The sequence below is a fragment of the Zootoca vivipara genome, chromosome 9 (genome assembly GCF_963506605.1).
Source record: "Zootoca vivipara chromosome 9, rZooViv1.1, whole genome shotgun sequence".
In the NCBI taxonomy this organism is placed as follows: Eukaryota; Metazoa; Chordata; class Lepidosauria; order Squamata; family Lacertidae; genus Zootoca; species Zootoca vivipara.
In genome coordinates, this window is record NC_083284.1 from 67,714,639 (window position 1) to 67,730,931 (window position 16,293).

Consider the following 16,293-nt stretch of genomic DNA (forward strand, 5'->3'; position numbering starts at 1 on the left):
CTGAATACTTGAGTGCTTCCAGCTTGTATAAAACTGCCTGTTTTATTTTCACCTTTAGCTTTTGCTATCTAATCTTAATTCATTTATTTGAGGCTTTGCAGATGAAAAAGTAAAAGGCTTTATTCTTAGTGATGAAATTTGATGTCAGTAGTGTGAAATCCCAGGGAGGGATAGCCTTTTGACTGCTTAAAATAATGATCAATGTGCTCATTTCCTGGGTTGGAAGGGCGCATACAGGCTCCAAAAAAGTAAAAGAATATTAAAGAAAAAAATCTGTTTCAGTGGAGGCCAGATATCTGCCTGAGCAGATGGGAGGCTACTGCCACCAATCTTCACACTCAGGTCAACTTGTTGAGAACCACAAAACAGGGTGCTAAGGTGGTAGAACTGGGCCATTTGCAGATCCACTGGATCCTATGCCATCCCATTGACAGATGAATGCCCAATTTGGACCCCTCTCCTGTGCTAGCCTGAGGTTTCTAGATGATGGCCGCGTTGTGCCTGGGAATTGCAAGTGTTCTGTATGTGAGCTTCCTGTGGACCTCTGGTTGCCCACTGTGAGCAGGATCCTTGACTAGATGGGCCATTGGCCTGATCCAGCAGGCTCTTCTTATGTTCTTACGGGGGAAGGCATTTTAAAATGTGTTCCTTGAACCATTGGGTTCAGCAAAACAAGCCCCGCTGCGCTGGCAGATTGTTAATTTTGTTGGAGTATCAGACAAAAGCACTGTAATAATAATTAAAGCATGCACACTCCCCAAAGAATAATTTCTGTATCGTTTTGATAGTTGTGCTTCTATCTGTTCCAAAGTGAATGCCCAGATGGTCTCTGCCAGTGTCACCTCTGGCAAGAGATGAGCAAGCAGCTGCTTTTGCAGCCTGAAAAGATGTTTATGGATGAACTCTGCCTGGATGTGTGATTCATACAGTTGTTTTTCCCCAAGCAAACTGGGCCATAGGGCCGGGAGGAGGAGGGGAAATATTTCAGCAGACATATCTATCAATAGGAGCAGAGGCATGGTTTTTACAGGGGTTTGGGGGATTTTAAGTTGTGCAGTTGCTTAAAAATACAGTGGAACCTCGGTTTATGAACACCTCGGTTTATGAATTTTCGGTTTATGAACGCTGTGGACCCATCTGGAACGGATTAATTCATTTTCCATTACTTTCAATGGGAAAGTTTGCTTCAGTTTATGAACGCTTCAGTTTATGAACAGACTTCCGGAACCAATTACACCCATGCTTCAGTTTATGAACGCTTCAGTTTAAGTACTCCGTGGACCCGTCTGGAACGGATTAATCCACTTTCCATTACTTTCAATGGGAAAGTTTGCTTCAGTTTATGTTTTTTTTTTTAAAAAAAATATTTTTATTAATTTTCCAATTAAAACCAATTATATCACATTCAATATTTCAAATTATACACATATATATATCAATCAAACCGAATGTTATGCCAAATCATCTAAAGAATTTTTTATTTGGGTTCCCATGCTTCAAGAAATTGGGAATTCCTCGCAACTGTCCACTGCCGTCTTTTTTCTAAAGTTCAAATCGTCCTCCAAGTTCATAATAATCCAGATCTTCCCCTTACAGTCACATAGATGTTTTCCACTTTCATCCGATTGTTTCCCAGCTGCTGAGATAAATATCAAACAAAGTTTCACAGATGTTCTTTCTCCTGTGTGAGTTAATCAGTCCAGCCTCCCCATAAATCTTCTTAATGGAGCTCCCTGTTGCGTCGAAGCAACTCGAAGCAGCACCATCTTAAAAAGCTCAAATCACTTTCGTTTTCTCTCATAGCCATGAAGATTTACGATCATTATAGAATTTACAGCTTTTCCAGGCAGGAGACCCAAACATCAAACCATAAACTCTTGGTAAATTAATGGATCTCCTTGCCCTATAGCTGAACTTAGCTTCAGGTCGCTGCTCCAATTTAAAGTGCGTCACAGCTCATAAATCCTCCGAACGCGTCCAGAACTCCTTCCGTCCGACTAGGGGGGGGCTTTTCTCATCGGCAACTCCACATCTTTAAAAAATATGCTCAGTAACAGCAGTTATAAAGTTCAACTCACACAGTCTTTTGCTTCTCTTTCACTCCAAACAAGCCAGGACATCGCGTCCGGGAAGGTACGAGGCAACAATATGAAGAAAAAAAAATAAAAACTCACTTCCCTTATCGCTCCGTCCCCCATCAATCCTTCTTCCAGATGCAGTACAGTCTTTGACTCCTCTCCCTCAGCAGCATAAATTTCTCAGCAGTAAACAGCACTTCTTCCCCTCCTTCTGAAGTATGTCCATAGATTTAAGCCTAATTATCTTCTTTAACCATGGAAATCCCCGCCATGCAGATTAGCGTCCGGGAGTCCTGGCCCTCGTAAGTGCTCAGCCCAAGCTCCCCCCACTCCAAAAACAGTCGGAGTGGGTCTGGGGGCATCGCGGGCCAGCGGCCCCTCTCCGTAACCCCCGGAGAGGGTAGGGGGTTGCCATTTACTCCCCTAGCAACCGCCAAATTCCTTACGAAGGTCAGAGAGATGGAAAACAGGTCCGCCATTCCTGCAGGCGGAAACCGGAACCTGTGGAAAGTTTGCTTCAGTTTATGAACGCTTACTCCGCGGACCGTCTGGAATGGATTAATTCACTTTCCATTACTTTCAATGGGAAAGTTCGCTTCAGTTTATGAACGCTTCAGTTTATGAACAGACTTCCGGAACCAATTGTGTTCATAAACCGAGGTACCACTGTACATGATAATAATAACTAACTGAGAACTGAGTGAGGAATGAACTTTTTGGTTGTGGCCAAAAAACCCAAGTTCAAGTGGATTAAGTACAAAAGCAAATAAATTACATAATGTTCTTTAAAAAAAACAACCTAGGCTTTTCATTTATTTGGTGATTCTCAAATGTTACAAAGCACCCAAAAACATTTTCTGGCAACCTCTTTGAAGAATTTGCAACAGCAGTTAACAGAATTGTGGTGACACACATACACTGCAGTTTGCAAGTTGAGTTCTAAGGCTGTTTATTTTTGTGACAGATCACAATCTCTTATCAAGCCTGACACACACCACCAGAACTGCTCCCAGGTGCAGCTTGCCTAAGGTTTAAAGGTATCTTTGTTTCATGCCACCACGGTCAATAAATGCCTTTTGGACAATAAATGCAAAATACTAAAGAAATAAAAGTGTTTCCACTATTTCTGGGCTAGAAGATAGGAAAATCTGGAGTTTTCTGGAAGAACTCCTCAATTGTTCTGAGTCACCAGTAGTGAAATATTATTTTGAGTAGGAGTGGCAGATTGGTTTTAGGGAGCGTGTTGTTGTTCCTTGCTTCATGAAGCAATGCTGGAAACATTAAATAATTTATTGTGCTTTAATACAAGAGAACTGCATTTTAGTTTACTTCCCAGCTTCTTTTCTCTGCTTCTAGACATATCTCTTCAGTTCTGGTGATTTTGTTTTTTCCTCTTCCCCATCTCTTAAAGGAGTCTTACCTTCACAGTGAGAGAAAAAGGTAAACAGAAAGCAGTGACCACAGCTTACTGGGGGAAGCTTACAAGGCTTCCCCTTTTAACTAGGATTTAAAACCACATGTTAACGTTGGCTTTTTTAAAAAATCTTGATCCATTTGGAGCCCTACCCCAAAAAGTTTTCTTTATCTGCAGTTAAGATGGACATTCACTTGAGGAAGGTGAAATGTGCAGGTAGGGGTTGCAGAATTCCATGGTTGACTCCTAACATCACCTTTGAAAATAATAGTAATGCTGCTGTGTTATGGACCGGTTGAAGTTTCTGAGTTATCTTCAAAGACACCTCCACGTAGAGCACATTGCAACAATCCAATCTGGAAGTTACTAGAGCAGGGGTCAGCAAACTTTTTCAGCAGGGGGCTGGTCCACTGTCCCTCAGACCTTTTGGGGGGCCGCACTATATTTTGAAAAAAAATATGAACGAATTCTTATGCCCCACAAATAACCCAGAGATGCATTTTAAACAAAAGGACACATTCTGCTCATGTAAAAACACCAGGCAGGCCCCACAAATAACCCAGAGATGCATTTTAAATAAAAAAACATATTCTACTTATGAAAAACATGTTGATTCCCAGACCGTCCGCGGGCCGGATTTAGAAGGTGATTGGGCCACATCCGGCCCCCGGGCCTTAGTTTGGGGACCCCTGTACTAGAGCATGGATTACAGCGACCAAAAGAGGGCCACTTCCCAGATGTGAGAACCTGGGTGCGCATAACACCCTTTGTCTTTTCAGGATTCAGCTTCAGTTTATTTGCCAACATTCAAGCCATCAGTGCCTCCAAGCACTGGTCTAACACCTCACCTGATTCAGATGAAACACACACACAGAGAAAGACCTCTCCCAATAAATGTCATCCAAATAGTCTACAAAGACAGTGCATGTGAGTGCATTGTGGTACTCCAGTCCAGATGTAACCAAGGCATGCAGGAATGTGGCTAGGCCTGTCCTATTCAGGAAAAGGTGCAGCTGGTTTACCAGTCTTGGCTTAGCAAAGACTCTCCTGGCTACACCTGCCACCTTGGAAATCCAGGAGGAGAGTGGGATCCAAAATCCTGGTTGTAGTTGCTTCATTTGTATGTCATTTCCCCACATACCTTACATTCAATCTGTTCACAATCGTGCATAAGAAAAAGAACCAGAAACACAAGTACTGTATCATATCTATAATAATTATGAACTCCATTTTCTGAGTGTTAGTCCATAGCTGAAACAGCACTGTGCATGTTCAGCGTTGGAAGAGCCCCAAGATTCGCATCGGTACAAAAATCTTAGGGAAAAACCCTAAGGGATGGACCGCCATGAGGTGGTAGGCTGTTGAAATGGGGGGGGGGGGTTGGACGTGGAAGAACAACACCAGATCTGATCCACAAACTGCTAAAGATATCACCTCACCAGAATTTCATCTGCAATACCAGCTACTTGTAAGGCTTCTGCTATCTGAAACTCAGGGGCTTCATTCTTTGCCCACCAGCTTCTCTTAGTTCTCTTTCCAAACCATCTTTCATTCATGTCTTTATTAGTAGTAAAAAAAATATTTTTAAAAAAATCGGTGCTTAAAAAAATACACATTTTAACATTTTCCTCCTCTTCCCCATTTTTGCTGGCTGGGAATGTGAAAACAGCCCAATTTGCCAAAATGAAAGCAACATGGGGGTCAATGCCTCATTGAGGCCTGCAAGTCAGTCACCCTGTGGAGCTTGTCAAATGAAGAATAGCAGCCACAGCAGCATGGGCTTAATGGGGCTGAAGCAGAGGATCGCGGGTCATTTGCATCAGCAATATTTTAATTGGCCCATAGGTACTTAAGTGATTGGCATTCTGAAATTGCTTTAGGTAGCCTTAATATGTGATGCTCAATTTCAGAAGAGTGATCTTCTATTTCATGAAATATAATGATGTGCATTAATTCTGTAGCGCAGCTGCAAAATGTTAAGTCATGGGAGTTTTCACTGCAGATTTCTCATGCCTCTGCGTCAATTCTACAAATTGGACCACTGAGATGTACGGTAATTCTTTCTCTCTCCCAGCTATGCAGAATGTGGAGGGGGAGGGTTGGAGTTAAACAGTTGCATACACTATGGCCTCATTTTGTAGGTAACTTGCGCACTTTATTTTGACTCCTCAAAACATTTTTGACGGTAGCTTTGAAAACGGTTGGCTCCGAATTGAGTTCATGCTAGTTTGAATACTTGCTATTGGAGATCACATAAACACTGGTGAAATATTTTGGTTTTTCATATTGGGCACATCTTGCCTAACACGGGCATTGATGAGGTTTTTTTTAACTGCAGTGGTATTTTAGAATTCTCATACTCTCATTGTAAATAAACAGATTGCTGTGTCTGAAGCATTGAACAAAGCTGTACAAAAGGCAATCCCAGATTGAGGACTGAAATTAGGTACTCGGTTCTGAGTTAAGGGTAGCGGGTGGTGCTGTGGTCTAAATCACTAAGCCTCTTGGGCTTGCTGATCGGAAGGTCGGTGGTTCGAATGCGCGCAATGGAGAGAGAGCTCCTGTTGCTCTGTCCCAGCTCCTGCCTAGCAGTTCACAAGCATACCAATGCAAGTGGGTAACTAGGTATCGCTGTGTAAGAAAGGTAAACGACATTTCCATTCTCTCTGGCACTCGTCATGGTGTCCCATTGTGCCAGAAGCGGTTTAGTCATGCTGGCCACATGATTCGGAAAGCCATCTGTGGACAAATGCCAGCTCCCTCGGCCTGAAGCGAGATAACCGTCCAGGGGTCCTTCACTTTTATATTTTAGGCTGTAGGTATTTTTAAAAAGCAGTAGTATGGATAGATTATATTTATTGCTACTATGGATAGGGAAGTTCAAGAAAATAATTATATGATCTAGATATGTGTTTAATTGTTATTCTCATAATTGTCCTCCAGCTAAAACTGAAAGAAAGCCTGAGGGCTATTTGAGACATAACACACTGACAAACACATAAGTGTTGATAAGTGTGTTCTAGATTCAGGTAGGTAGCTGTGTTGGTCTGACGCAGTCAAAATACATTTTTTTTAAAAAAGTCCAGTAGCACACAACTAAGCTTGTTCTTGGTATAAGCTTTCATGTGCATGCACACTTCTTCAGATACAGTGGTACCTCGGGTTATAAACACTTTGGGTTACAGGCTCCGCTAACCCAGAAATAGTACCTTGGGTTAAGAACTTTGCTTCGGGATGAGAACAGAAATTGCGCGGCGGCAGCAGGAGGCCCCATTAGCTAAAGTTGTACCTCAGGTTAAGTACGGTTTCAGGTTAAGAACAGACCTCTGGAACGAATTAAGTTCATAACTAGAGGTACCACTGTACCAGACCCTTATATATAGTGGGAGGGTGGGGTAGGGTTTTTCTCAGGAGGGTAGTAGGAGATGGGTGATTGTTGTTTAGAAACATTTGGAGAGCTGCAGGTTGCCATCTCTAGCCTAACCCTCAAACTGAATGCATTCTCCCCAAGTGCTTTACTTGTAGTCAGGCTTGCTTCGGTTACCATAACCCACCCAAGGGGAAAAGGAGGGGCAGGCAGGTAATATTTGAATAGGGAAGTTGTAAGTGGTGAGAAGATTGGCCCTCACATGTGCACACAGTTGTTATAAAACAGGACTCACCGACATACTGATCTGTATCATCAGCATCATATATTTCTATATCCTGTTCTTCTGTTGATGTACTCACATAACCTAATAGCACAAATAAAAGGAAGTCTAATAATAAAATACAAACTGATTTGTAAAAATGTTACGAGAGACATTGCATATATCTTTCTCAGTCAAGAAAATCTTTAAAATAATAATAATAATAATAATAATAATAATAATAATAAACAATAGAAATAAGTGCTTAAACAAAAACAACAATATTACACATGCTTTGTACATATTGGAGACAGATTTGGGTTTAAACATACGGTTCTGCTTCCACTACAACAGTGAGAAAAAGGAAAATTTAGGGGCAAAACTAAGTAGTTCATGCATGAATGTGCATTGATTCATCACAGTAGAACATATGAACTGTCACAATGGAAAAAGGATTTTGTATGAGACGATATTAAAGCTATTCCTTCGGTCTATGATTGATACTCTGCACATGGAAGCCATTGCTTTATGTTGCCTAATGGGACAGACTTAACCACCTAGCAGTCTTCTTTCTATGGTAGATGAACAGGTGAGCATACTCCTTCAGTATACCATATGCTAATCTATGAAGCTGTACCTGCATACACCTGATTTGCATCTAGGTTCTTCCATTCGAAGTGAGATAACTGCACCCAAGCCTCCACACATCACTTTTAGTGTGTAGTCAAAACAAAATAATTTTCCCCCCAGTAGCACCTTAGAGACCAACTAAGTTTGTCATTGGTATGAGCTTTCGTGTTGGTCTCTAAGGTGCTACTGAAATTTTGTTTTGTTTTGTTTCGACTACACCAGACCAACACGGCTACCTACCTGTAACTTAAGTGTGTAGTACAGTACAGAATTGTGCAATGCTCACTTACTCTTCTACCATCCAAAGAGGATAGCTGGCCAGGTAAATGTATCTGATGGCATATATGGATATTACACAGGTCAAGAGCTCATTTGAGGGGGGGGGCTGCAATTGGCTGCAATTACCTGTTAAATGCATAGTTGGTAAACCTAGGTTTATCTCTGTATATGTGAAGCACCCCTTATACTTCCTTCGTTAATCCCCATTGAACTGCCTCAATTCAAGCACTAACTTGCTGGTGTTCCTTTCAGCTCCTTAGGATGACGATTGCTAAACAAAGACTCGGAGATGAGGAGGTTGGGGCGCGCCACTTCGCACCACATGAACGTGAAGACCTTGTCCAGCAACTGGAGAAAGCACGAGAACAAGTAACTTTCCAATGATCATGGCTCATGGGCGTACCCAGGATCAAAACTAGGGGGGGGGCAAGGGGAGGGGCCACAAAGTGGGGGGGAACGGCGAACAGCGTTCCCGCCTGCCGCGCCGCGCTCTCTGGTTCCCCGCCGCGCTTGGCCTTGCCAGAGGGCGCGACGGGGAGCTGGAGGGAGGGCGCAGCGCGGCGGGCGGGAACGGCGAACTCGCGCTCCGCCGGGCTGTGCCCCTCCCTAGAAGCAGGGCTGGTGGGCGGAGGCGGAGCCCAGCCCAGCGGAGCGCGAGTTCGGCGTTCCCGCCCACCGCGCCGCGCTCTCTGGTTCCCCGCCGCGCTTGGCCTTGCCTGAGGGCCCGCCGGGGAGCTGGAGGGAGGGTGCGGCGCGGCGCGGCGCGGCGGGAATGGCGAACTCGCGCTCCGCCGGGCTGTGCTCCGCCTCTGCCCACCAGCCCTGCTTCTAGAGTAGGGCAGCTGCCCTAACTTGCCCCGTGGTGGGTACGCCCTTGTCATGGCTTATAATTGTGCATCTATTCCTGGTCCCTCCAGAATATATTTTTGGATCTTGAGTTGTTTGTAGGGCAGAAGTAAAAACATATAAAGAGACCTGCTGTATCAGGCTAGGCATCACCTCGTCTGACACTCAGTTACCTTACCTTTAGTTTGATGCTACCCAGAACCCCACAAGCAAAGCATGAAATCCAAAACCCTCTCCAAATTCCTAAGAGAATTTGTCTAGTTCCTTTCTAATGGCCATTGCTACACCCGGGCTTTGAATTTCATAAATAAATAAATAGTGTTGTGTGAAGAAGTATTTTTGGGGGGGACATAATCCAGTTTTAATAGTTAAACGGATATGGGGGTGAAATGCTGCCTAAATTCCCCTCCTGCCTTATTGCTTCTGCTCAGCCTCTTCCCTTGCCTCAGCCAGGCTCCCTACCATAAGGAGAGATGTAATTTGGTTAATTAACATCTCTTTTTTAAAGCTTTGCTTGCAGAAACAGGTTGTTTTGTACATAGGTTAATATAATATTCAACAGAATATAGTAATGCTCATTTGAGTTCTGGGTTTTTTTTTGTCAGATTGAGACTCTGCAGCATGATCTTCAAGCAGCATTGGATGAACTACAGGATGTAAAAGAGGAGCGCTCTTCTTACCAAGATAAGTCCGACAGATTAAACCAGGAGCTTAACCATGTTCTAGGAGGACATGTAAACCGCATTATCGATATTGATGCTCTTTGTATGGAGAACAGGTGAGTTTGTTTAGAAATTGTTACAACTCATCGGGAGAATAGCATTCACAAGGGTCACCTCAAAACCTAAGTCATTGCTAGTATTTTGCAGTTCTAAATTTTAGTTTGAAAGCAATAAGATACTCCATAATAATAATAATAATAAATAAATAAATAAATAAATAAATAAATAAATAAATAAATAATAATAATACTGGCTGGGTTTCCCCAGCCACTCTGGGCGGCTTCCAACAGAAAAATGAAATAAAATAATCTATTAAACATTAAAAGCCTCCCTAAACAGGGCTGCCTTCAGATGTCTTCTAAAAATCTAGTAGCTGTTTTTCTCTTTGACATCTGATGGGAGGGCGTTCCACAGGGCGGGCGCCACTACCGAGAAGGCCCTCTGCCTGGTTCCCTGCAACTTGGCTTCTCGCAACAAGGGAACCGCCAGAAGGCCCTTGGTACTAGACCTCAGTGTCCGGGCATAATGATGGGGGTGGAGATGCTCCTTCAGGTATACTGGGCCAAGGCCATTTAGGGCTTTAAAGGTCAGCACCAACACTTTGAACTGTGCTCGGAAACGTACTGGGAGCCAAAGACTTTGGAGCCAAATTTGCACTACAAAGAATTTTTAAAAATAAAGCCAGTAATATACCATCAAGTTTAAGAAGCTGTTAAATTCTGTCACTGCCCCACCCAGCTGTTTAAGTAAGTGGAAAAGGTGTTTGATAGATACTTTCAGGTTCTACAAAATATGGGGTTAGGTCCGAAGTTTATCTCCAGGATTAAATTGATTGTCACTAATCTGACTCCTTTCAGTTTGGGTCAGTAAAACAAGGCTAGAGAAATGCAGACTCCAGTGCGGTGATTGACAGAGTTTTGTCCACTGTCACCAATTTTAATCAACATTAAATTTTAGGGGGGGGGCTGGTTGGTGGCAAGACCATCATGAACTGAGCCAGGACTCTGGTGGGCTTCTTTTATAATGGGTTTCGCAAGGGGTGGGGTGAATCCTTCAATTCACTATTGCAGCATGAGTCTCCTCATTTTTTGAGCTGCTAATTTGTTCCAAGTTCAAGATGTTGCTTTTAGCGCATAAAACTTTTTAAAGCTTGCGCCCAGTTTACTTGAAGGATGACCTTCCCCCATATATTTCCATTTGGCTGCTTCGCTCTGCAAAACTGGGACTTTTACGAGTGCACTTAGAAGGAATTGATCCCTCCCCATTGATACTGTGCCCTGTATTGTTTCCTGTGTCTGCTAAAAAACATTTTTAGGCAAGCCTACCCATCCATATAAACTTGACATATACTTGATCATGATATTTTATTTTATTATGGTATTTTTTTAAGCTGCTGATTTTACTTACGCTTTGAAAATGTGTTTTTAAAATTTGGTTTTATTGATTTTTTTAATGTATATTTTATGTAAACAATTTAGAGATTGTTGATGCTTAACCAGTACATAAATCCTGCTAATTAATTAAATAAACTACTGTAATTACAAACTTCAGCTTTTTCACTATCTCTGCATTACGTTATGTTGTGAACCTTTTAAAATGGCTCAATGGATAAACAGCTTCATGAAAGTAATATAGTCTGTTTTCTGACTTTCCAGATATCTTCATGAGAGATTAAAGCAAATTCAAGAAGAGGTCAACATTCTCAAATCAAATATTGTAAAGTATAAGGTAGATTTTGTTTTTGTGATATAATATCCAATCAGTTTTGTTCATGTGTTTGTGGTGCGCACCTGCATTTGTTTTACATCTTGTTACACATTCAGAGAATTGATTAGAAAGTAGATTAATTCATTCACAAAAATACAGAGTGCCACGCCTTTTCTGTTTTCATAGAGACCTGCAGGGTGATTTTAGTACTGGTAATTTACCTATTTTCGTTTACATAAAGGTTTTCAACATTATACGTTCTGCTAGTATTGGAAGGCTTAATCACATACCCATAGTGATAAAAACATGTTTTATTTGCTTGTTAGAAAAGATAGATCTCAATTAGCTTTATCCCCCATGAGAATGCAATTGCTACAGAAGAAATTGCTGTAAAAAAATTCTGTACAATTCTTGAGCTGCCCAAATCTTTTTAGATTCCCCCCCCCCCCAACAATAAAATGATTTATCCATCATGTTCAGTTGCAAGGAACTATTAATATTGCTTATGTATTCTGAAAACGACACTTTTATTTATTATTATTTAATTTATATGCCACTCTTCGTCCAAGGATCACAGGGTGTTGTTGTTTAGTCGTTTAGTCGTGTCCGACTCTTCGTGACCCCATGGACCATAGCACGCCAGGCACTCCTGTCTTGCACTGCCTCCCGCAGTTTGGTCAAACTCATGTTCGTAGCTTCGAGAACACTGTCCAACCATCTTGTCCTCTGTCGTCCCCTTCTCCTAGTGCCCTCAATCTTTCCCAACATCAGGGTCTTTTCCAAGGATTCTTCTCTTCGCATGAGGTGGCCAAAGTATTGGAGCCTCAGCTTCACGATCTGTCCTTCCAGTGAGCACTCAGGGCTGATTTCCTTAAGAATGGATAGGTTTGATCTTCTTGCAGTCCATGGGACTCTCAAGAGGAGGAGTCTCCAGCACCATAATTCAAAAGCATCAATTCTTCGGCGATCAGCCTTCTTTATGGTCCAGCTCTCACTTCCATACATCGCTACTGGGAAAACCATAGCTTTAACTATACGGACCTTTGTCGGCAAGGTGATGTCTCTGCTTTTTAAGATGCTGTCTAGGTTTGTCATTGCTTTTCTCCCAAGAAGCAGACGTCTTTTAATTTCGTGACTGCTGTCACCATCTGCAGTGATCAAGGAGCCCAAGAAAGTAAAATCTCTCACTGCCTCCATTTCTTCCCCTTCTATTTGCCAGGAGGTGATCTTGGTTTTTTTGATGTTGAGCTTCAGACCATATTTTGCGCTCTCCTCTTTCACCCTCATTAAAAGGTTCTTTAATTCCTCCTCTCTTTCTGCCATCAAGGTTGTGTCATCTGCATATCTGAGATTGTTGATATTTCTTCCGGCAATCTTAATTCCGGCTTGGGATTCATCTAGTCCAGCCTTTCGCATGATGAATTCTGCATATAAGTTAAATAAGCAGGGAGACAATATACAACCTTGTCGTACTCCTTTCCCAATTTTGAACCAATCAGTTGTTCCATATCCAGTTCTAACTGTAGCTTCTTCTCCCACATAGAGATTTCTCAGGAGACAGATGAGGTGATCAGGCACTCCCATTTCTTTAAGAACTTGCCAAAGTTTGCTGTGGTCGACACAGTCAAAGGCTTTTGCATAGTCAATGAAGCAGAAGTAGACGTTTTTCTGGAACTCTCTAGCTTTCTCCATAATCCAGCGCATGTTTGCTATTTGGTCTCAGGTTCCTCTGCCCTTTCGAAATCCAGCTTGCACTTCTGGGGGTTCTCGGTCCACATACTGCCTAAGCCTGCCTTGTAGAATTTCAAGCATAACCTTGCTAGCGTGTGAAATGAGCGCAATTGTGCGGTAGTTGGAGCATTCTTTGGCACTGCCCTTCTTTGGAATTGGGATGTAGACTGATCTTCTCCAATCCTCTGGCCATTGCTGAGTTTTCCAAACTTGCTGGCATATTGGGTGTAGCACCTTAACAGCATCATCTTTTAAAATTTTAAATAGTTCAGCTGGAATATCATCACTTCCACTGGCCTTGTTATTAGCAGTGCTTTCTAAGGCCCATTTGACTTCACTCTCCAAGATGTCTGGCTCAAGGTCAGCAACCACACTACCTGGGGTGTACGAGACCTCCATATCTTTCTGGTATAATTCCTCTGTGTATTCTTGCCACCTCTTCTTGATGTCTTCTGACATCAAGAGGAAAACAATAGAATGGGGAAAACCAGAGATCTGTTCAAGAAAATTGGAGATATGAAAGGAACATTTCGTACAAAGATTACCATAATCAAGGACAAAAGTGGTAAGGATCACAGGGTAGTTTACAATATAAAAACACCCAAAATACTTTTTATTGTGATATAGTGGGATATTTATTTTAGACTAATATCGAGGATGCCTGAAATCTTTTCCTATGTACCTCTGTTTTCTACTTAAGTTGGGTGTGAATATGTAGCAAAATTACCTTCCATTTGGCGAAACCCTACAGACTACATGGATGCTTTGCTGGTGATTACATATCCACGCACAATTTTTTAAAAATAAATAAATAAATATGGACAGTTTGAGGGACCAAAGTTTGATTTCTTAACCTCTCAGTCTAATCAAAAGTTACGTCAACATTTTCTACTCAGAAAAAAACCTTTTTTTATATAATAAAACAAATTACCATTCTTGATTGCTGTTTGTTTTAGAATGCACTAGAGAGGAGGAAAAATTCCAAGTCTCACAGCAAGTCAAATAGCAGTGCACTAACTGGAGTCCTTTCTGCTAAGCAAGGTACTGCATTGGTTTTTGTCTTGCCTTTTCTCTCCAAAACTAAGAACTGCTATTCTGAGACTTCAGCAAAACAGCGAGAATTGTGTTCATGTACTCATGTAATCACTTTGGGAGACGGCAATAACTTTGAGCAATACAATGAACACCCTCAAAAGTCACCATTTCTGTGAGAGAAGCAAAGAACTGCTGTTCTGGGGCTTCAATGAAAACAGCTAAGATAGTGCTTTTATTTTGGTAGATCAAGGGGTTGCTGTAATAATGAATAGAATTTGATTCTTTCCCCGCCCCTGCTGTCTATTGATGTGTCATTTCCAGGCTTCTATCTCCATAAAACTAAGTTGGTATTTCTTTTGTTTTGATTTTTCCAGTCCAAGAGCTGTTATCAGAGGATCATGGATGCAGCCTACCAGCCACACCACAGTCCATTTATGACCTTAAATCTTTGGCTACTGCTTTACTGGAGACAATCCATGAGAAAAACATGGTCATTCAGCATCAAAGGCAAACCAACAAGTAGGCACTTTCACAGAAACGGAGCTTCATCTAGTCCAGTCCCTTCTGCAATGCAAGAATATGCAGTTGTCCCATACGGGGTTCGAACTTTCAGTTGACTTAGTTCAAAATCTGTTTTGCATTTTGTTTTAAAGGCTTTTATCTTGGGGTATAGAGAAAACACCAGATAATGTGAATGTGGGTGTGCATCTTTATGTAATTGTAAAAATGTAAGAAATTGTAGTTATTTTGCCGTTAACCCAGTGCATCAGTTTTGAGAGATACATATTGCTGACCTCACCAGCATTATTAGCACCATCCACGTCCATGGTGCTTTGCAAAGCACAAGAAGACAGGTCTGCACCCTAAAAAGCTTATGATCTAAAATCCATCATAGAGACACAGGAAGGACTCAGTGGCAGGGTTAATAAAGGAAAGAATATGCTGTTCTTTCAATGGAAGTGCTTAGTTACAGGCTAAGTCAAGAAGGATGCTGAAACTTAAGTGGTTCTGATGCAGCAGCATGGTTTCATAATATGTTACTGAAACCCTTGACGTTTAATTTTTAAAGTTACTCACAATTGTGGCTTGATAAACATGAAATGTGGCTTGATAAACGGCGTTTCCGTGTGCTGCTCTGGTTTGCCAGAAGCGGCTTTGTCATGCTGGCCACATGACCTGGAAGCTATACGCCGGCTCCCTCGGCCAATAATGCGAGATGAGCGCGCAACCCCAGAGTCGTCCGCGACTGGACCTAATGGTCAGGGGTACCTTTACCTTTACCTTTAAACATGAATGTGTACTCCTTCTTTAAGGCATACTGTACAGTTCCATTAGCATTACAGAGGGATTTTCTTTCAAAATACTCATTTTTAAAAACTCTTTTCTTTCAAAATACACAATTTTTAAACTATAGGGTTTTGGTTTTTTACTCTCGAGCTGCATTGAAACAATTTAGGAAGTGTAAAATCATGTTGCAGCGAGAAGTACACATTAGCACGAGAAGTATAGATTAGGTCAGGGCACACTGGAATTCACAAAAATTGAATTCTTCTAAACATCCTTAATTACAGTCACTCGTAAATACATATTGCAATAATACTACATATTCCTTGTTACCTAGTTAAGTCAAGTAAACTGCAGATTCCATAGGATTTGTTCATGCATAGACTGGATGTATGGTAACAAGAGATCAGTGGATTTGAGGCAAATATGGAGGAAGGCATTCTGATTAATTATGAAGGAGAAGTGAACCCATTACAGTAATGCTGCCTGCAAATGTGGTGCAGAATACAAGCAAGTCCTGAGACTGTACACCCATTTCAGGAGTGGGTGGATTGCATGGGCATATTACACACACACACACACACACACACACACACACACATAGTATATTTATAATTTCACAATAATTTATGAAATATTTCAGTATTTCACGTGAATTAATCTATTCCATGCGTTTAAATGTAAATTTGTGTATCACAAGCGGATGTCTTCTCTCACGACACTGAATATCACCTATCATTGGATATCACCCATCAAATATAAACAGGGCACATGCCCATCAGTGGTGTGTTCCCTGCTTACTGTACTTTTAATTACATTTCATGGAATATTTTATCTTTATTTCAGAATCTTAGGCAATCGTGTAGCAGAACTGGAGAAAAAGTTGAGGACTTTAGAAGTCTCTGGTTTGTGGAGTCTTCCAGGTAAGTCAAAATTCA

At 41.7% G+C, this 16,293-nt stretch overlaps 1 protein-coding gene across 4 annotated transcripts in view; it reads left to right on the top strand.

Moving 5' to 3' along the window:
* Window positions 1-16,293, top strand: part of CCDC149 (coiled-coil domain containing 149) — a 57,592-nt gene that overhangs the window by 19,725 nt on the left and 21,574 nt on the right. For all 4 annotated transcript variants that reach the window (XM_060278959.1, XM_060278963.1, XM_060278961.1 and 1 more), the window contains exons 5-10: window positions 8,283-8,399; window positions 9,482-9,654; window positions 11,254-11,326; window positions 13,993-14,077; window positions 14,446-14,590; window positions 16,202-16,278. In XM_060278959.1, the coding sequence (XP_060134942.1) occupies window positions 8,283-8,399; window positions 9,482-9,654; window positions 11,254-11,326; window positions 13,993-14,077; window positions 14,446-14,590; window positions 16,202-16,278 (670 nt within the window). The remainder of the gene's footprint in view (window positions 1-8,282; window positions 8,400-9,481; window positions 9,655-11,253; window positions 11,327-13,992; window positions 14,078-14,445; window positions 14,591-16,201; window positions 16,279-16,293) is intronic.